This window comes from Marmota marmota, unplaced genomic scaffold (assembly GCF_001458135.2).
Source record: "Marmota marmota marmota unplaced genomic scaffold, marMar, whole genome shotgun sequence".
NCBI lineage: Eukaryota > Metazoa > Chordata > Mammalia > Rodentia > Sciuridae > Marmota > Marmota marmota.
Window position 1 is genome coordinate 4,020,503 of NW_026000168.1, and position 22,553 is coordinate 4,043,055.

Sequence of the window (22,553 nt, forward strand, 5' to 3'; positions counted from 1 at the left end):
AAATAACTTAGCACTCTCCATTTGATGGTTTTCATTCTCGTGCTTATTTTACTTTGTGTATCATCTGCCAAGAAAATGGCTAGTTTTTTTTTTTAACATTTATTTTTTTTTAAGTTGAAGACAATACCCTTACTTATTTATTTTTATGTGGTGCTGAGGATCGAACCCAGGGCCTTGCACATGCCAGGGGAGTGCTCTACTGCTGAGTCTTTGGCTAGTTTTTAAGCTTCATGGCAATACTGTCCCCATACTGTCCTCCTCCTCTTTGCTGTATGTTGTACGTGTCCTTCAGGTGTGTTCCTTTCGCTGCTGTATAGTATTCCACCTTTCAGACATGTCAGGCGTACTCGGGATTCTCCTCTCCGTGGATGGCCAAGTCTATTCCAATTTTCCATTTTCCTAAGCAGGGCTGCCGTGAGTGTTCTTGCATGAGACTCGTGCCCATGTGCACATTTCCTCAGTTCCTGTGGGTAGGTGTGAATCTGGAGGGGTGGAAGGCGGGTGCCCATCTTCGTGCCTGCAGACAGTTGCAAATGGCTCTCCAGGTGTGGGCCAACTTCCCTCTCCCAGCAGCGCCGAGCTGAGCCCACCCCACATCCAACTGCGTCTCGATGCAGTCAGACTTTTCTGTGTCATTTTTGCCAGTCTGGAAATCAAACTCGTTGTTGTTTGAGTTAGTGTTTCCGTCATTGCGAGGTGAAGGCGTGTCATTCGGCGGCATCTCAGTCTGTAGGGTAAGCAGACACCCGGGGGTGGGGAAGTTGTTCATTCTAAGACACGGAGGTGATGGGATTTGTTGGTAGCACCTTAGCTCTGTTTTGGGGGTGCTGGGGTTGGAGCCCAGACATGCTCGGCAGGTGCTCTCCCACTGAACCACACTCCCAGCCCCCAAGTCTGTGCCTCTGAGTCACCCTCGGGTTGCTACGCAGTGGGCGAGACTTAAAGCAGATGTCCACGTCGCATCTCTCTCGTGGCATGTTTCGGCTCATGTCTCGATGGCAGTTTTTCTAAACTGACAGTTGTGTTAGTTTCTCGTCCACACAGCCTGCCCTCCCCTTCATGTCAGTGAGTGGGAGCTGGTTTTGATAGTGGTCATAAAAGCCCCCACGAAGCCTCCTGGGAAGGAAGAGCAGTCGAGCCTGCAGGTGGGCCCTTGGGTTTGCGGCTGTCCTCTGGCTGTCCCTCCGCCTGGGCTCCTCTCCCAGCCATGAGGCTCGGGGCTCACGTCCTGGCCGCCCCTGTACCCCTGGCAGACCTGCCTTGTCGGGAGGCCCCTGCTGACTCTGAGCTGTCTCAGGTTGCACCGGCCGGCCAGCACGCCCGGGCCTCCCTGGCCCCCACCACCCTCCCACCCTCTGGATAAGTTACTAGTTACCTCCCTTGGACTGTCACTTAGCTCTGTCTTTCCCTAATCCTCTGGAGAAAGTAACTTTGTTTTGTTCCTTGTCTTTCTACAACGATGCCTGGGGCACGTAGTTGGTTGTTAGTAAAGATGGGTTGATTAATAAGTGGGCTGCAGCTAATAAGACAGAGGGAGAGGTGGGACTGCCTTTGTGAGTCCTGGCACCACAGCGTAGGCTGGGAAGGAAAGAGTCCAGGACACAAGTGCGACTGTGCCCGCGGCTGTGAACGACCGGCCGGCCGTCCAGATGGGTGGGGGCGGTTGGGACAGAGGCAAAAGATGTGCGCAGGAGCCATATCAGCCGTTGGGTTTGACCTTGAAGCCGGTGAGCGCTTGCATGACTTTAATCAAGGAAGAAATATACTCTGTGGTTTAGAAGCCCACCACTCTGCCCCAATTAGGAGAACTTATGGGGTGAGGGTAAAGGTAAGACTGGAGGCTGGTGGGCCACCAAGAGGACTGTCAGAGTGACCGAGGTGACAGAAGACATTATTGTATCACGTAATAGCAGGAGGATGACAAGAAGTGGACAACTTCCAGAGACGCCAGCTTTCCCCACGATCCCCAAAGTGAATAGGGTCCAAGAACTCGCCACATCTGGCCTTGGCCAGGCTCAAGGCCGGGCTCAAGGCCGGGCTTCCACTAAGCATGCTCTGAAGTAATCTGATCGGAGCGCTTTCCAAAGTGCTCCACCCACATCTCAACTCCCCTCCTGGTGAAAGAAATCTGGAGCACGGCTGCCATTATTCTACAGAGCGGCAAATAATGGAGCAGTGTGTGGATCGAACTCGAAGTTTTTGGAAGGAAGGCAGCATTTGACATCCAAGTTCCCCTGGTCTCCAAATCTTTTGTGCAAGTAAATTAGTTTCATTTGTCTCAGGGCACCTATTCCGGGCCAACTTCTTCCAACTTGCCTGCAAATGTTTCTCAGTGGTGTGTTTGAGGCTTGGCTTCGTCCCCTCGTCTGGAACAAATCTTTTTTTACTAGGAAATAGCTGGATGATGATTGTGGACTCTTGGACCCTGTCCTCCTCCCAGCTGTTGACTCGGTATCTGATACCTTGCTCATTTGCAGGGCTAACGTGCCCCTCTTGTGCCTGTTTCTCATTACTGTGGATTCCGTACTGCAAGCCGCAGGCCGTACCCACCACCACCCGTCTCTGGCGAGACAGTTAGAGTTAACACCTGTTTCTTCAAGACTCTCCTGAGATGTGACAGGGAGGGGCGCACACGCTGCCTCTTTGCTTACCTCCCCGCTGCGCACATGTCCCGTGGTGCAGTGGTCATGCATTCCAGCTCCACCTAAAAACATCCAGATGATGGGAAGATCGCGTTGCTTCTTTCACATGGGAAAGCCACAACTCACCCTCCTCTCGTTCAAGTTGCATTCAAATCTGATTTCCATGGCCCGTGCAAGTGGGGGCCCCCCAGCCCCGTGTCAGCTGTTGAAGTTTAGCAATACTATTTCCAAACATGGGCCAGTCGTCAGCCAGCAGGCACTAGACAGCTGAGCGCTGGCAGAAAGCGTCCCCGACACCTAGAGCAGTCCAAATAGTGACTCGTCCTGCTATTGCCAGGATAAATATGGGAATAAATGGCATTTTTTTCTCAGCAGGAAGAATTGTCAAAACGCTTATCACTTTATAAAATATAACAGATTGTGCCTGTTCTGTCTGAAGTGTTCCAACCAATTCACTGGATTTTTTAAAAAGTTTGGTTCTGGCTTTCACTTGTTTTTCTTCTCTCTAGGGGGCCTGGACAGCTGAGGAGCGTCCATGCTGTCCTGCCGCCTGAGCTCTGGATCCACCTGGCCGTGGTGGCCTGCGGCAATCGGCTGGAGGAGACACTGGTCATGCTCAAATCAGCCGTGCTTTTCAGCCACAGGAAGATCCAGTTTCACATCTTTACTGAAGACTCTCTGAAGCCTGAGTTTGATAAGCAGGTGAATTTGCACAAATAGTGGCGTACTGTTTCCCAAGGGCATAGACAGCACGGCAGGAACTGCTTATACTGCTCTTTTTAAAATCAATTTTCTTATTCTAATTAGTTATACGTGACAGCAGAAGGCACTTCCATTCATTGTACCCAAGTGGAGCACGATTTTTCACTTCCCGGGTTGTCCACGGAGCAGAGTCCCACCATTCATGCAGTCCTACACGTACCTAGGGTAATGATGTCCGTCTCATTCCACCATCTTTCCCACCCCATTGTCCAGTTCTTCAATGTTGAATGTGGATGTTGTTGAACATGGGTGCCCTATGTTGCTTCATGCTCCGTGGCGTGACCTTGAACGCTTGACCCTGACCTACTGTCCTCCGGTATAGCATGGGAATAATTACCCCCACCTCCGACAGACACGGTGAGGACTGAATGAGATGAGGCACGTAAAGCGCTTGGCGCAAGCTCCATCCTTCTTGCAGTGTGATCAGCCTCATTCTCAACTGGAGGTCAGAGAGCCTATGTTCATGTATCTATGTGTATATTTTAAACAGCGAGCAACACGTGTTCATTGACATCAATCCAAGTAATATAGATGATAAATTAAAAGACAGAAGTCCTCACTGCCCTTCTTTCTCATGCAGGAAACAGAGAGTTAGCAGTCGTGTTTTTATCATCTGTAGGTGTGTGTGTGTGTGTGTGTGTGTGTGTGTGTGTGCGTGTTTCCATAGGTAGACACACATGTCTGATTATACACACATTTACACACACATATCTATATCTCCAATTTACACGTGTTTCTTTCATGCAATCATGATCATACTCTGGGTATCATAGAAATAATTTGTTTGTTTGTGTGTTTGGGGTTTGTTTGCACTGGGGATTAAACCAAGGTGCACTGAGCCATTGAGCCACATCCCCAGCCCTTTTTATTTTTCAGTCTGACACAGAATCTCACTGAGTTGATTAGGACCTCACTAAGCTGCTGAGGCTGGCCTTGGACTTGCGATTCTCCTGCCTCAGCCTCCCGAGTCACTGGGATGACAGGCGTGCGCCACCGCGCCTGTCTGCAAAGCGCTTCTCTTTTCCACACTTAAGAAGTCCCTACGGGCAGTGTGGTCCCCAGTGAGCACTCAGCACCCTGGCCTCGGCCCTCTGGTGGCGACATAGCATTTTGAGGTGTCACTGGGTCACCGTGCTTTGGCTCTTCTCATTCTGTGTTTTTAGCAGTGCATAAGAAGAGCTCTGGAGAAGCCTCCTCCCCAGTGGAGGTATGTGTGTGGCCTCAGAAGCCAAGCTTTGTTGCCCTTGAGGATTTCTACGGGGTGAGTTCTTGAGTGCTGGCAGACAGAGCCTGCTGTTTTTGTTTCTATGGACTTGAATCAACAGTGCTGTGTCCTGTCACCAGGCTGGCCTCGCCAACGAGAAACATCAAAAACTGCATGCTTGGCAGAGAAGAGCTAACAACAGAGAGAAAGAGCTAGAAAACATGTTATATTTTCTAAAGAAAAAGATCGCCATGAGTCTTGTCCAGGAGAAGTCGGGGAACCAGCAGTCCTCGGACTTTGGGTGTGGTTGGAGGAATGACTTGGAAAAGCCCAAGTCAGAGAAGGGGTGTGAGGATGGCCCCCACGTTCCCAGTTAACCGCTCTAAAGCTTCAGCATGAGGGAAACAATAGTGAAGACAGAGAGCAAATGCCAAGAGCTTAGGCCTTAGGATGTCATCTCATGTAACCCTCCCCACGCCCTCCAGAAGGTACCCATCATGTCCCCTATCTAAGTTAGTTTATCATCACTGTAGCAGCCTGAGGCTGAGTAATTTTATAAAGAAAAGAAGTGTATTTAGCTCTCACAGTTCTGGAGGTGCAAGAGTTGGCACCAGCACCGATCTAGCTCTGGTGAGGACTTTGTGGCAGATGCCACCATCATGATAGGCATGTGGGGAAGGAAGAGGTCACATCACCAGACAGGAAGCCACAGAGAAGCTGGGTGTGGTCAGGCTTGCTCTTGAATAACAAACCTATTATAAGAGCTAACTTAGGAGTCCCAAGAGACTCCTTGACCCCTTCCATAGGCATGTCCCCAGTGACCTAAGGACCTCACACAAGGGGCCACATCTAAACATCACCACACCCAGGACCAAGCTCCTGACACATGAACTCTTTGGGCAAAGACTGGAGCCATGTCCAAATGATAACATCCCCATTTTACGGGCTAAGGAACCTGAGGCGCAGTTTAAATGATCTGCATCACAGAAGTCAGGTCCAGTTCACTGGCTTGAAGCTCCATGGGATTCGGCACTACTACCTCTGAACCAGCAGACAGAAGTCGCCGATCCAGGGCTCAGCCCCACTGTCCACTTGCTGTGCGGTCTTGGCAAGGCTCTGGGCCTCCCGGAGCCTTGGTCTCCCCATCTCCCACTAGGGGTCAGTTGGGTTGGTGAAAGGTAATTGCCCTCTGGTCAGGAGTGGTCGGGTCAGGTTGTAGTGACAACCACAAAGTTCAGGACTGTCTGCGTGTCTGCCGTTTGTCTCCCACAGGGTCAGGCCCTGCCACTTAGGTCTGGGATGGACGTGGACAGCGGCTGTGCCTGCATACAGCTGGGCCTGCCGGAGCATGTGGCATCCAGGGTTCCTCGGATGCCCTTGCAGGAGAGAGCCTTTCACTCCCTAGTGTGATAGTGACAGGTATCTTCCACACACTGTGTGTGTGTGTGGGGGGGGGGGTACCAGGGACTGAACCCAGGGGTGCTCTACCACTGAGCCACACCCCCAGCCCTTTTTATTTTTTATTTGGAGACAGGATCTCAATAAGTTACTGAGGATGGCCTCAAACTTATGATCCTCCTGCCTCAGCCTCCCAAGTCCCGGGGATGAGAGGCATGGCCACGATACCTGGCCCTTCCACATACTTCTAACTGGCTAGACACAGCCGTAGGCTCATCCCCCCGTGGGGACTGAGGATCACGTCTGTGTGTGACTGACCATGGACAAGCACAGGCTCGTCCTGCGCAATACCCACCCAGTGACGACTTGTCGGTACCTGCTGAGGCTTGGAGCTGGGGTGTGGGGTGGAGTGGAAGGAAACACAGACTTGGATTTGAATAGGATGAGGGAAGGAAAACGGGGATGGCCTCACCTGAGTGGACTTTCCGAGGAAGCCCCCGGGCTCCAGGCTCATTACCCATACCTTGTGTCCTTCCCTGCTATCCTAGACTTGGCCTGTGTGCAGTTGCATAGGGCAGAAGTGACGGTGTGTCACCTCTGAAGTGACAAAAGGCACTTCACGTTTTCATTTGCGCTGGGTAAGCCAGCATGGGGGCCCCTGGTGAGGAGCGAGGGCCTCTGGCCAGCACTCGTGAGGGTATCATCAAGGTGACAGATGGCCGCAGCCCCTGACTTCATGAGAGGCCGTGAGCTACGACTACACTCCCACAGATTCCTGACCCTAAGAAACCACTGGAGATGATACATGTGTGTGGTTTGAAGCCTCAGCTTGGGGTAATTAGTTGTAAGGCAACAGCAATCCTTCTACACACGTGTGCACACAAACATACACACACGTGCACAGTCAGACCCATGCGTAGATACGACAGAGCATGCCAGACAGTGCTTGTGACAGCTGAGGCTCCTTCAGGAGAGGACACACCCTCTGCCTGGCTCCTTGATGGGAGGTCTGTCCTAGAACCCAGCCTCCCCGCCAGACGTGTGAGTGTGAATCTAGACACTTCCAGCCCTGCCCCAGATGTGCGTGGAGTCCTGGTCTCAATCCCAGTATCAAAAAGGAAAAGTTAAGAAGATGCACAGGTGGCACATGAGCACGTGGAGGACATTCAACAGGTCATGAAGCAGTCCAGCTCAAGGCCACAGTGAGATCAGCACACACTAGTGGAGTGGCTAAAAACTGGAGCAGACACTGCACGTGCTGGTGAGGGTGTGGACACAGGCACTCCCATCCCGCAGAGCCCCACGGGAAGACAGTTAGGCAGTTTCTAGAAAGTCAGACGGAGGTTTACCACGGAGGCAGCAAGTGCAATCCAAATATTGACCAAGGAGTTGGGAACTTGTGTTCCCAGAAACCTGCACACAGATGCTCATGAGCCTCAGTCACGATTCTCCCCACCTGGAAGCAACCAAAATGTCCTCAGTCGATGACTGCAAGAATAAGCTGTGGCACGTGCATACAGTGGAGTATAAGTAGTAAAAACCAAGTGAGCTGTCAGGCTACAAAAAGCCACCTAGAACCTCAGTGCATATTTTTAAGTAAGAGAAGGTAGAATGAGAAAGTGCCACACTGTACCACCCTACCCACGTGACGTTCTGGAAAGGTGAATCTGGGAGCTAACAAGAGGTCAGTGACTGCTGAGAGTTCAGGGGGAGGGAGAGAAGGAAGGTCAGGTAGGGAGGACACGAGGTTTAGGGCAGCGACGCCGTTCTGGGTGCTACTGTCATGGGGGCTGTGACATGATGCCTTGCCCAAGCCGTGGAGTCACCACACAAAGCAGGGACCTTCCATAAAGTACCAATGTACACTATGACTTAGCAGTGATTACAATTGATGATGATGACCTGATTAGCTAAGAGGGATTATAGTAGCAGTGACAGGTGGGTGTTGGTTCATCCATTGTGACGGTCACACCACACCAGAGCAAGATGGCAGCAGTACTGGAGACCATGGGCGGGGACCGCGAGCAGCTGACGGGGACTCTGTGCTTCCTGCTCAGCTTCTCAGGAAGCATAAAACTGCTATGAAAACAAAATTTGTGTTGTAAAATTCATTTACTTAAAGAAAGCATTACATTTCATCTACACGGAACATTTGAAAGAGCCCAGGACTATGAACTTAGACTGAAACTCCACCACTACCTCTAGAGGTGTAAATGTTGGGGTGTGCCTCTGTCCTCCATCCAGATTGACCTCCACATGTGAAATACACGTGCGCGTGTCTCCCTGACAGGTAGAGCCATGGCGCAAGCACTTCTGCACTTGGCGTCCCCAGATGGTGTTTCCGCGTCAGCACACACAGGACCTCCTAGTTCTAATTGTGCATTATCCCATCATATGACTGTGTCATACTCCGTCTCCCAGTTCCTTGCAACTGGACAGTTAGACTGTCCCCACGCTGCGACTACCACCCAGGTCGTGGTGAAAGCCGCTGCCCCTGCGTGCATCGGGACTGTTGTCACCGTGTCCAGATTGCCCTTTGACAGCTTGTGCAGGTGTGCCCTCCGCTTGGCAGGGATCTGGAGCCAGTTTCCCAGCTCCCCCTGACAACTGTGACTGCCATGTCAAATCCTCGCGGTGCCCATGGGACAACCTGCTCTCTCATTTGTTGAGCGCCAGTCGTGGCGTCGAGCCTAGCCTCTCTAGGTAAATCCTGGGCAGTTTCCGTTCGACCTTCCAGAAACCTCCCAGGTATTTTCCGTATTTCCTGGCGTCTAACCGTCCTCCCTGTGCCTTCCGTCTCTTCCAGTTACGACAGTGGCCTGACTCATATACAAAGAAGTTTGAGCACAGGATCTACCCCATCACCTTTTCTGTTGGAAACCCTCAGGAATGGAAGAAGTTGTTCAAACCCTGCGCTGCCCAGAGACTCTTTCTTCCGGTAGGAACACCTGTTTTTAATAAGTCGCAGCTTGGGAAAACGTGCCCTTGGAAAGTCGGAGAAATCTGCTGAGATGTGTTTAGAAACGTTGAACTTCCAGCTAAAAGTGTGTCTCCCTTGGATTCTGTCCTTGATGCTCTGTAGGCTGCTGAGTGTGGAGGGAGGGTCCCTGTGTTCCAGGGGTGTCTTCCCCGAGACTGAGGGTCTGAGAGCACCCGAAGTACGTTCAGGGTCTTCGTGACTAAGGCTCCTCTGTGGACGAGCGTGTCAACCTGAGGCAAGGCCCGGGTTTTCTGAGCCTCGCTGTCCTCCACGGGCTCAGCACACAGTCAACGCTCAGCGTCACCTTCTGTCATTGTTCTCTCTACTACAATCACTGGCGGGAGACGTAGCCACACAGTTGTAGCTCACAGTGGCCCCAGAGCTCTGGTGCAGGCTTTCCCTTCTGAAGTTTTAAATGGTGTGTTTTCTAAAAATCCTAGATAGAAAAGCCAGTTAAGTTTCACCCAAACGGGGCAACTTTGAATCGGGCGTGGCAGCCTTCATATCTATGGGGCCCCTGCCTTCCTTAAACCTGTGATAATCGCCCATCAGGTGCCAGGCCAGGGGACCACGGTGACAAGTGTCAGGGGCACCAGGAGACAGCCAGGGCCCTACTGCCTCAGCTTGCTTCTGGCAGGGCACTGAACAGGCTATCGGGGGAGTGACCGGCTGAGGAGGGTGTCGGTAACACGGGGGTGGGGAAGAGGTCACAGAGCAGCAGTGCGTATACTGAGACCTGAGCCAGGTTCCTGGGTGACGGGACTGGGGAACGAGAGAGGGGAGGGTCCAGGAAGCAGAAGAGCGTGCAGAGGTCCCAGGCAGTCAGCCCTGCGGGTGGGTCTGCTCTTTGTCCTCGGGGTGGGAAGCCCTGGGGTGACTTCTAGCGCTGAGGTGGGACGGCCTGCCTGGGCTTTAAGAGGGCACCCTGGGCACTGCAGTGTGCACAGCTGGGCTGGGCTGTGGAGGGTCTAGGGGCATCCAGGACCTGCCCGAGACACAGGACTGATCAGGCCTCGCGATGGGCTCCTCTAGGGCTGAAGGAGAATGAAAGGGACAGGATCTCACCCTGGATGCCCCCTGGGCAGCTACTTAATATTGGAATTGCCAATATCTAACCATTTATGACACACAAAAAGGCGATTTTTCAATGTTGTCCAGCCTACGAAATGCGTGCTGACCTCATTTAGAGGTGGCAAAGACTGCAGACGAGCACCTTAGGTCAAGGGGAAGGTGGGTTTAGTTGGGTCCCATTTGGTTTGGAGGCTGGGGACGGCCATGCAGGGGACTCTTCCGTGTGCTGGTCTGGAAACCCTGGGTGGCGAGTGACCCTGTTCATGGTTCTGACTCAGGGACCAATGGAAGGACAAAGCCTGGTGAGTGTGCGGTTGGTGCTGCCTGCAGCCCATGCTCACCCACGCCCACCCACGCCCACCCATGCCCACACAGCCTGGCTCACGTGCTGTAGACCCTTCTCCACACTATGAGGAGGGGTTAATGGCACAAAATGGGGGTGAGAAGTGGCCACCTCAAAATGGGACTGCGAGCTCTAGGTGGGTGATGGATAGACTAATTACCATTGGAGAAGACAGAGGACATGTTAGGTTTCTGCTTCTTATGTCTATTTTACGCAAGAAGAAACATTAGAAAGTCAAAACTAATGTTGGGAAATTGTTTCCCTGTGGGATCCAAAGATTAGCACCCCAAAGGGACCTCATTTGAATCTTCTGTGACCTTGAGTCGTGATTTTATTACCACTGTTTTAAAAACTCACCATGAGACAGTTTTCATTCATTCCCAGTTAAGTAAGTGTTCCCTTTTGAATGACAAATGGGTGCTGGCATTCCTTATCTGCTTCTGATAGTGGAAACTAGCCCTGCTTAGAAATAATAAAGAGAGATTGCACTTGACAGGACATTCACCTTCCTGCGGTCCTACCCACAGCACAGATCCTGAACGTGGCATTTCAGAGCATTACCCAGCTGCATGGATCCTCATGATAACTTGAAATAAAGTCTAGGTCATGTTTCCCCTGAAATTTGCCACTATAAAACCAAATAGGGAGTGCCTCTCAGGTGGCACAGGGGATGTGGAGATCCTAAGATGCAGACACGTTAGCAGTGGCCAGTGGGCCGAGGGCCATTGTTGGGCCCCTTTTCTAAGGTGCTGCTGTCTACCCTAAGCCTGCAGGAGACACCCTTTCTCAACCAAGATTTTGCCATCAGAATAATATCAGAGCACAAGTCTTCTGGTCCCAAACTTGTCACGTTCTCAAGTGTCAGTGGGCTTTGGATTCTACCACTGCAAGACCATGGAGTCCGGAAATGCCTACTCTGAGCCCGGAAGTAGGACCATCCTTAGTGAAAGTCCACTGCAGGTGGCTTGAGCTCTCCAAGACGCACAATCCTTTCAGGAAGTTCAAGACTTAAGGTATTTAAAACAACGTGCCAATTACAAATAAACCACACTTGTTCCTGAAAATGGGTCCTGGAAGCCCTCACCCTCAGGAAGGCCAGGAGCCCTTTGTTTCTATAAGAATGATTGAGTTTCTCAAATCCAATCACCTTTCCCTCATTTAATGAGAAATGGTGAGATTTTATAATAGGTCTACATATTTTACTACACATTGTGGCCATTAGATCACACAGATTTCTCTCCTGAATAACTGACGTCCTCTGGGGGTCCTAGAGATATTTACAGTGTAATAGAGATGGCTGGGTTGCTCAGAGACTTTATTGGCACGTGGCACCCCACGTGGTCATGTCGTGGGGTGAACTGCTACTCACGCTTCACCAGGGACAAAGACTTTTCCAAGCCAGGTTTAATAAGCTCTGAGATTATACTAATGGGTGACATCATTCCTGCTGCTATTGCTTGACACGAGTGTCCACATTCAAGGAAGGAGTTAGGGAGGAATATTACCCAGAGACACAGGATAAAATCGCTCCTAGCCTTATTGGAAAATTTATTGTGAGAGTTCTGACCCAGTATTTCTAAGAAACTTGTCTCATTCTTTAATATTTTAAAGTAAACAAAAATCTCATATTACCTATATTTTGTATATCACATTCAAGGCCACAACACAGAATCTCCCCTTTTTTGTTAAAAGGGCCTGTACCTGGTTTCAGTGTTGGGAAAGCTATGTGCTTGCCAGGGGGGCTCTAATAGGTCAGCTGTGGGCTGATGGAAAAGGGAGGCTTGTGGAGTCCTCAGACCTCTGTATTATTACTATGTCTTACCTCCCATTAGCAATTAACATTGTAACATCTCTGGAACCAACACTTTAGATAGCAACAAAAATTGACAGATGTATAAAAATATATTAAAAATCATTTTTAAGAGGAATACCATGTAGTTTGTTTTGTTTTGGTACCAGGGGTTGAACTCAGGGGTACTCAACCATTGAGCCACCTCCCCAGCCCTATTTTGTATTTTATTTAGTAGGATCTCACTGAGTTGTTTAGCATCTCACTATTGCTGAGGCTGGCTTTGAACTTGCGATCCTCCTGCCTCAGCCTCCCAAGCCACCGGGATTACAGGCATGCGCCGCTGTGCCCGGCTAGAGGAATACCATGTAGAGTCATCATGAATGATGTATGTGTTTTCATCAAGCACCAAGAGGCCATAAATTATTGGGATGAGATTAACTACCAAAATGATCATGTGAAATGAGCCTAGATACCAATTTTGTTGAACAAGCTTTCTACAATGTAATAATTTACTTACACATTATTGTTTCAGTCAGCTTTTTTGTTGCTGTGACTAAAGGATCTGACCAGATAAATTGTGGAGGAGGGATAGTTTATTTGGGGGCTCATAGTTTCATAGTTCTCAATTCATGGACAGCTGGCTCCATTCCCCGGGGAGCTTGAGGTGAGGCAGAACATCATGGCGGAAGAGTGTGGCAGAGGGAAGCGGCTCACATGATGATCAGAGAGCAGAGAGAGACTCCATCCTCCAGATACAAATATATCCCCCAAAGACAGGCCCCCAGTGACCAGCCTCCTGCAGCCGCACCCCACCTGCCTCAGTTCCCACCCAGTTAATCTCATCAGGGGATTAAATCACTGATTGGGTTAAAACTCTCACAACCCAATACTTTCTCCTCTGAGAGGTGAGCTTTTGGGGAACACTAAATCATAACACTAGTAAAGGAAGGACATTCAGAATATTAATTAACTCTTGATTACACATAAGAAAAACTCAAGGCCAGCTAACTAAGCAAAGAAGGAAACTCATTTTTTGGCTTACCTCGGCTGCACGCAGGACTCAGGGTCCTCATGTACCCAAACGCAGTGGGGCCACCTCTCGGTGAGTGTGAAGCAGAAGATAAAAGTCTGGGGAAAGATTGCCCCCCTGGAGCCCCCTGCAGAGCAGTGCTCCACCAGAAGAAGGCAGCAGGGGGTCATGTGGCACCACTCACCTCCACCTTAGAGACAGGCACACTCCTGAGCAAACCCAGCTCGGGGTCACAGGTCAGTTCTCAGCTGGAGGTCACAGAGCACACCAGCAGGCCAAAGTGTGACAGACACACTCTGGGGAGCTCAATCCCGTGTTATACAACTATAAGGAGCCAATGGACACCTAGAGGAAACGCTGGAGTGGCTCCGTGATCTTGGACGTGACAGCTGGATCTTTGTGTGTTTCTCCGAAAAGCTCCAGCAAAGCAAGGGACACATGGAAGGTGCCTGAATGTAGCACTTTCCAGGAAAGGTGCCTGTCCCACCCAGCGGCTGACAGCCAGGGCGCTATCTCTCAGTCCCTTGCAGGGCTTATTCAAGGAGCAGAATAATTGTGCGAGGCAGCCTGAAGCCCACATTCCAGAAGCTTAGCAACGGCAGCAGGAAACAGCATGGCAGGAGCATGTCCTCTAAAATGGTGACGCGAGGAACTCTGTGAAACACGTATACTGGTGGAAGTTATTTTTTAACCAGCTGTCTAAATTCTTTGGAAATTTCCCTAAAGACCTAAGCAAATAAATGCACATTTATTCAAAAAGCCTACTAAAGCTTGGCGAGAAGAGTAACTGTATGTGACATTGGAAGCATGATCCACTTTCCCCTCCACTCCCAGCTCAGAGGGATGGAAGCTCAATTCCAGGCAGTTTACCCAAGCACACGGGGACCCCTCGCTCCATGCCCCCGACGGAGGGACACAGTACTCCTCAGGAGGGCCGGCCATCAGCCCTTCTCACTTCTACCAGCAATGTGCTGCAGTGTGGCCAACTAGTCAAGGACTTTCTTAAGTAAGGCCCGTGTGTTCATGAGAACAACAGCAAAACCATAGCCAGTTGCTCCACAAGGAGAACCGGGGAGAAAGAAAGGAAGCAGTGACTTCCCGGTGCCAGAACAAGCTTCCCAGATTGGACCTCAAAACTGCCAGTGGCACTGACTGGATCAGACCATGGAGCAGTTTGTATTCCACAGAAGAAATAATTCGAAAAAATAATGAAGATCATTGTATTCAAATACTATATTAGAAAATGTTCACTTAATACAAAAGAAAGCAGTAAGAAAGGAAAGAAGGGGGAAAATACTTGAAACATATTGAAAATTAAGTGGCGGTAGAAATCACACTATATAAATGATAACATTAAATGTGAATTTTAAAAGTGTACAAGCAAAAAGCAGAGAATGTCAGAGGTCACTGATAAAGCATATGGTCCAACTGTGTGCTGTCTGTAAGAAGCACCCTTCAGGTCAAGGAAAACAAGGAGTGAGCAGGAAAAGGGTAGAGAGGCTAGACCATGGAACAGCCACAGGAAAGCACTCATATCAAACTCTGCAGGACTTTAAGAAAGAAAAGAAGCATTACCAGAGATAAGCAGGGACATGCTATAATGACAGATTGATCCATTTATTAATAAGGTATGACACTTAGGGGCTGGGATGTAGCTCAGTGATAGAGCACTTGCCTAACATGCATGAGATTCTGGTTTTGATCCCCAGAAATGCCCCCCCCACACACACACAAAAGTATAACAGAGCTACAAAATATATGAAGCAAATAATGACAAAAATAGGAACAATAGATAACCCATTAGTAGTGGAGACCTCCGTACCTCACTTTCAATAAGGGACTGAACAGCTAGGCAGAGCGTTGGCCAGAAAACAGACGTGAACAACACTCTCACCCAATGACCATCCACCTAAGAACATGCTCTCTGACACCAGCACTTCTTTTACTCCCATATTTTTATTGGTGCGTTACAATTATACATAATGGTGGGGTTCATTCTTAGATATTTATATATCCGTGCAATATAACAATATATTTTGGCCAATACCATTCCCCAATATTTCTCCTTCCCTTCCTTCTCCTCCCTCCTTCCGGTCCTTTCCTCTATTCCACTGAGCTCCCTTTGATTTTCAGGAGAATCCCCCACTTTTTCCTTTTCCCTCTCTAACTTCCACATATAAGAGAAAACACATGATGTTGTCTTTCTGAGTCAGGCTTATTTTGCTTAACCTACATGTTCTCAAGTTCCATCCATTTTCCTGAAAAGGACATAATTTCATTCTTCTTTACGGTAGAATAAAACTCCACTGTGCATATTTACCACATTTTCTTTATTCATTCATAGGATTCCATAGTTTAGCTGTTGTGAACTGTGCAGCTGTAAACATGGGTATGCATGTGTCACTGTAGCAGGGTGACTTTAATTCTTTAGGATAAACATTGAGGAGTGGTCGAGCTGGGTCATGTGGGGTCATATGGTGGCTGCATTCCTAGTCCTTTGAGGAGCCTCCATACTGACTTCCATAGTGATTGCACTAATTTTCAGTCCTACCAAAAGTGTGACAGAGTTCCTTTTTCTCCACTTTCTCTCCAGCATTTATTATTGTGTATTCTTGATGGCCGCCATTCTAACTGGAATGAGATAAAATCTCAGTGTAGTTTTGATTTGCATTTCCCTAATTATTAATGGTATTGAATTTTTTTTTCACGTATCTATTGACCATGTATGTTTCTTCTCTTAGAAGTGTCTATTTAGTTCATTTGCCCATTATTAATTGGGTTATTGAGGGGGGTGTTGGTGTTTTTTTGTTTGTTTGTTCATTTTTACTTTTTAATATATTCTGGATATCATCCTCTGTCAAAAGCGTAGCTAGCAAAGATTTTCTCCCATTCTGCTGAGTTTCCTCCTCATAGCCCTGATTGTCTGCTGTGCAGAAGCTTTTCAGTTTGATGCCATCCCATTTGTACTTTCTGGCAATGTTTTCTGAGCGTTAGGGGTCCTGTGAGAGAGTTGTTTCCCATGCCTCTGTGTTGGAGGGGTGACTGTACATTGTCTTCTAGGAGATGCATAGTTTCTGGAGTAGTTTTGAGGTCTTTGATTCTGAGTTGACTTTTGTGCGGGGTGAGAAAACAATCCAGTCTCAGTCTCCGTGTGTGGACAGCCAATCTTCCCAGCACACTCTGTCAAAACGCTGTCTTTTCTCCAGTGCCTGTTTTTGACACTATTGTCAAGGATCAGTTGGCTGTAGATGTGGCTTTGTCTCTGTGTCTTCTATTCTGTGCCATTGTCCACGTGCCTGTTTTTATGCCAGGACCATGCAGTTTTTGTGACTGAGGCGCTGTAGTATAATATGAAACCAGTATTGTGATGTTTCCAGCAGTGCTTTTTCAGTTGAGAATTACTTTGGCGATTCTGGTCTTTCATTCTTCCAAACAAATTTTAGGACTATTTTTTTCTAGTTCTGTGAAGAATGTTAGTGGTGTTTTTATGGGGATTGCATTAAACCTGTATTCATTGCTTTTGGTAATATGGCCATCTTAACAATATTCATTCTGCCTGTCCCCAAGCATGGGTGGTCTTTCCATCTTCTTTGTCTTCTTCAGGTTTTTTTCTTCAGTGTTCTGTAGTTTTCGTTGTAGAGGTCTTTCATCTCCTTGGTTAGATTTATTCCCAGGTACTTTTTTTTAGGTGATTTCAAATGCGATTGTTTTTCTGATTTCCTTCTCAGAGATCATTATTGATGTATAGGAAAGCTATTGGGTTGTTGTATGTTGATTTTGTAACCTGCTCCTTTGCTGGCTTTGTTAGCTACCACAGTCTTCTAGTGGAGCTTTTTAGATCTCCTAAGTGTGGGATCATATCATCTGCAAAGTTACAATTTGTCTTCTTTTCTTATTTTTACTCTTTTTTCCTTTTATATTCCCTAATTTCTCTAGCTAGAATTTCTCCTACTATGTTGAATAGGAGTGTGAGAGTGGAAATCCTTGTCTTTTCCCAGATTTTAAAGGACATGTTTTACACGGGGGTTCACAACAATGTTAGCTAGGGTTTCTCCTATTTAGTCCTTATGAGGGTTGGGTAGGTTCCTTCTACCTCTAGTTTCTTCAGTGTTTTTATTGTGAATGGGTGCTCAATTTTGCCCAAGTCTTTCTCTTCATCTACTGAGATGTCTAGGTGAAGTTTGTCCTTAATTCTATTTATGTAGTGAATTACATTTTATTGATTTGCATGTTAAACCATCCTTGCATTCCTGGGATAAAACCAATTTGGTCATGATGTACAATCTTCTTAATATATTGTTGAATAAAATTTGCTAATATTTCATTAAATATGTTTGCATCTAAGTTCATCAGGGATATTGGGTATCTTTCCTTGATGTGTCCTTATCTAATTTCGGTACGACTTCGATACTGGCTTTGTGGAATGAGTTTGGAATTGTTCCATCCCTTTCTGTTTCATGGAATAATTTGAGGCGCATTGGCATTAGTTCTTCTTGAAAGGTCTGGTAGAAATTAGCTGAGAGTCCATCTGGTCCTGGCCTTTTTTGTTATTGTTTCTGTTGGAAAGCATTTTATTAGTGCTTCTATTTCATTGCCAATTATTGGTCTGTTTAGGTTTTCTGTGTCCTCTTGGTTCAATTTTGGCAGATCATAGTGTCTATAAATGGATTCATTTCATCTAGGTTCTCTAACTTACTGCAATATAAGTTTTCAAAATAGTCCTTCATGATCCTCTGGACTTCTGTGACGTCTGTGGTGATTGCTCCTTTTTCATCTCTAATTTTATTAAACTGAGTCTTTTCTCTTTTTCTTTTGATTAGTTTGGCTAAAAGTTTATCAGTGTTGTTTATCTTTTCAATGAACTAACTCTTCATTGATTCTTTGCATTTTTTTATTCTCTATTTGTTGATTTTGGCTCTGATCTTAATTATTTCATTCCTTCTACTGGTTTTGGAATTGGTTTGTTCTTGTTTTTCAGGGACTTGAGACATATCATTAGGCTGTTTATTTGGAATCTTTCTGATTTTAGCACTCATAACTATAAACTTTCTTCTTAAAACTGCCTTTATAGTCACCCAGAGATGTTGATATGTTGTATCACTATTCTCATTTGATCTAAGAATTTTAAATTTCTCCTCTGATTTTCCTATCTTCTATTTATCATTCAAAAATGTATTTTTTTTGGGGGGGGCGGGGAGGTTGAGTTGTAATTTTACTCCATTACCATCAGATAAGGTGCAATGAATTGTATCCGCTTTTTTATATTTGTTTACGGTTGCTTTGTGGCCTAAAATATGGTCTATTTTGGAGAAGGTTCCATGAGCCAATGATAAAAAAGTGAATCTGGGTGTTGGATGAAACATTATATAGGTATCTGTTAACTCCATTTAATTTATAATATTTTTTAGGTCTGAAGAGTCTTTACTGAACTTATGTCTAGATAACCTATCTATTGGTGAGGGACCCTGTCTGACATAGAAAGGGCTGGGGGTGTAGCTCAGTGACAGAGAATTTGCCCAGCATGTGTGAGGCCCTGGGCTTAAAATGCAAATTTAGGAAATTGTAAACAAGGAAATATATTTAATACGAGTTAAGTATTACACAACATATATGCCTTATATTACATTACTCCATTGATATAAAATTTATAAAAATAAATTTAATTTAAAAATTGGAAGGGTGGTTTCTGTGAGAATGGGCAGTATGGTGGGGTTCACAGAGGAAGTGTTTTTGCTCCGTTTCTTTGTGTCTCTCTATCTGTGTATGTTTCCTTTACCACGTGTTATTAGCTACTTGTCTTTACAGAATTAGTTTCTCAAATCATGAGAAAGAGCCATCAGTGACTCTTCAAAATAGTTTTGTGGATTATTATCAGCTTTTAAAACAATGAAATGGAATAGAATAGAACATAATGGACACAGAATCCATGTGGCAGGACAGATATTTTTGGCATTTGGTTTGTCTTAGGCAGTCCTGTGGCGGGTACTAGAGTCGTGACAGACATGCGTGTCTTGCCGTGAGGCGCAGGTAGAGTCGGAGATGCTGCTGTAAGGGCAGCTTGGCGGTAGGGCACTGAAAGAGGAGAGGGTCGAGGGCCGGGCACGGTGTCTGCGGCTCTCCCTGTGGGCTGGGGTCCTTGGGCCTGCGACTTTCTTCACTTGTCTTGGGAAGGCACTCACTGGTGTCCCCACAGATGAGGACACTGGGGTTTAGGGACACTGTGTCATTTGTTTTTCTGGAGTGACCCTCACCACCTTGCCTGGGGCCCAGGTCCTTCCACAGTCTGGCCATTCCATTCTGTGGGCAGCATTTCCTGGACCTGAGGAACCTCCCTGAGGTGCTCAGAGTTCCTCCTGGGGAGACCCCCTCCTCCCCCACTTCACCTGTTGGGTGTGTATGAAAACAAGACACCTCTGCCAGGCTCACGGGGTGAGCAACGCGGGGTGCTTCCAATTCCTTCCTCACGGCTTGATTCCCATCCTGCTGTCACTGAAGTCAGAATCGACGTGGCTTACTTATGTTTTATCTTTTGGCTTCTCTCATAAGTAAGCCCTAAGCTCTTTGGTGTCCAGCTCCTAGAATAACCCTGAAATGTATAAACAACAGGCGCTCCCTAAGATCAGATGGAGGGTGGGTGGAGGGGTGGATGGATGGTGGTCGGGTGGACAGCCAGACAGGTGGACAGATGCTTTATAACAAGGGCACCAACAGCACCTTTGGATTGTAGTACCAAGGATTTAAAAATATAGCATTTAAAGAAATGGTCAGCCCTGAACCCAGGGTCCATTTAGTCAGTGTCACTTGGATTTGATTCTCAAATGTAAGGAAAGGAAGACCTTCTTCAGAAAGCAGTCCCAATTCAGGTGGGAACTGGGGATCCAGTGAATTTGTTTACATGTCTCTGTAGCAGAGAGGACTCTGGGGAGGCACAGAGACACCACGCTGTGCTCTCTGGGCCCCGCACACTCTGCTGCACCACTCTGCTGCACAGACTGCTTTCAATGGCAGCTACCATGGCCGATGGGGCGTCTGCAGCCAGCAAGGAAAGAGTAGGCGCTGGCTGGCTGGGACCGCGACACCTGATGGGGGGAGGCGAGCCAGAAGCGAGCCATGGAAGCAGATGGAAGAGCTGAGAAAGCCATCATCTCAGAACACGCCAGAGAAACCAGACTCCTCACTACACAGGCCTGGGGAACACGTCCTGCCTGCGGTCCAACAGTTGGCCACGCAGCCGGGATGATGGAATCAAAGGCCAAACACGCGTTTAATGAGCCAGAATGTTAAGGAAACCAGCTTGAGTGAAGCCTTCATAGATTTGCCCAACTCGGAGGCAATCCGAGTCTTGTTTGCAAAGATTAACTTGTAAGAAGAGTGTGCGTCACTGATGGGAGCATGCGCAGACAGCCCTGACATTGGTACACCCTGCTCTTTGTTAAAATGTCACCAAAATGAATATGCAAATCACACTTGATTCCACAAGGGGGCACAATAGAAGCAAAAATAAAAGCTGTTATGTTTTATTTTTTCTCCTGGGCCACCCTATTTTAGGCTATTGGTTTAGTGAAATGAATAACCTTAAAATCTAAAAACAATTAAAATTGTGGTATACTATTTAATTAATAATGCATATGTATTCTTGTGCAGATTTCCAATATGTGTGTCTTTAAAAAGAAAACAGAGGAATAATACTTACCAAAGTTCCATTATTCCCTCTGCTTACATTATTTTCACAATATTAAAAAGGATTTTTGAGCATGTACTGCACTGAACAGAACACCCTTTGTTCTTTGCACATACAGAATGAGGAGGACCTACCCCGAGGTAGACAATGGGAAGGTATGGACAGTATGATTCCATTGGTATTTTAAAATATCCATAAGTGTCTGTGTTCTGTGATTGTATTGTACACATAAGTGCGTATACACACACACACACAGTTACATACACGCACTGTTGCTGGAGCGATGTCACATGCCCATCATCCCAGCAACTCTGGAGGCTGAGCAAGAAGATAGTGAGTTTGAGGCCAGCCTGGACAACTTATTGAGGCCCTGTCTCAACATAAAGGGCTTGGGAGGTAGCTGGGTGATAAAGTGTCCCTGGATTCAATCCCAGTACAAAACAAGCAAAACATCCATACAACTGTCCTTTCAACAATGTTTGCTGAACTTGGACTATGTCTGTGGCCCTAGAAATAGGACTGAACAATGCATCTGAATTTCCTCCTGTCATTCAAATCAGGAGAGAATGACCCAACGATGTAAGTAAATCATAAGTTAATCCTGAGTAGTGATGAGAACTATGAAAACAACGAAGGAGTCCTGAGTGGGCTGCAGTGAATGTCCCCAGAGGGGTCGCGTCTGGGTTGAGTCCCGGCTTCCTAGCCGGGCGGCTTGGCTTATCTCCAAGTGCTTGGAAACAGCAGGGTCCCGTGCACTCCACAGTTGGTTGGTTAGTGTGGGGGAGGAGGGGGTGGCGAGGGCTTGGATGGTGCTGGGCCAGGGGCTGGTAAAGATCCATGGAGCGTCTTCTCTGTCAACTGGAATTTGCGAATCATGGAACTCAGGTGGTTTTTCTTTCCGTAATGTATCAAGCTCTGTTCACAGTTGCAAGGACATCCAGATGCCCCAGAATTATTGAGCCTTGAAGGTACAGGCCTTTCCGGACCTGATGTTCTGGGTCTGGATATACTTAGACTAATAGAAAAGTAAATGTGGCGGTGATAACAGAGAAAAAGGTTATGGTACTGACCTGTTTGCTCATCTCCCTGACACTTGGGTCCCTTTTCTCCAGAGGGCTACTCCTGGAGTTTGGGGTTTGTTTTGTTTCCGTACTGGAGATTGAATCTAGGAGTACTTCACAACTGAGCTATATTCTAGCCCACCCGTTTTGTTTTTTGTTTGAGACAGGGTCCTCTAAGTTCCTAGGGCCTCACTGAGCTGTTGAGGCTGGCCTCAAACTTGCAATCCTCCTGCCTAAGCCTCCCAAATCACTGGGATTACAGGCATGCATTACTGAGCCCAGAGAGTTTTGAGTTTTGAATGCCATGTTCAGCAGGGAGATTCAGGCTGAGTCTCCCTAGAGCCCCTGTTCCCTGGTAGAATCCAGTTCTAACCTCTCAGCGTGGTATCCAGGGCCCTTTGCATCTGACCAGGCTCACCTGGGAATGTACAGCATTCTTCCAAATCATGCATTCCCTGTGCCTGCCGGGCCGTGTGGCCACTGTCTCCCTGTGAGGTGTGCATTACCCTCCTCTGTGTTGTCCCTGGAGATGACACCCAGCCACTGAGCCTCACTTGGTAAAATCACACCTCTTTCTTCAAAACGCAGA

General features: G+C 47.5%; 1 protein-coding gene across 1 annotated transcript in view; it reads left to right on the forward strand.

Annotated features, from left to right (window-relative positions):
• Positions 1-22,553, forward strand: part of Gxylt2 (glucoside xylosyltransferase 2) — a 64,584-nt gene that overhangs the window by 14,079 nt on the left and 27,952 nt on the right. Inside the window, exons 3-4 of the mRNA XM_048786957.1 lie at positions 3,152-3,344; positions 8,813-8,944. Of these exons, the coding sequence (XP_048642914.1) occupies positions 3,152-3,344; positions 8,813-8,944 (325 nt within the window). The remainder of the gene's footprint in view (positions 1-3,151; positions 3,345-8,812; positions 8,945-22,553) is intronic.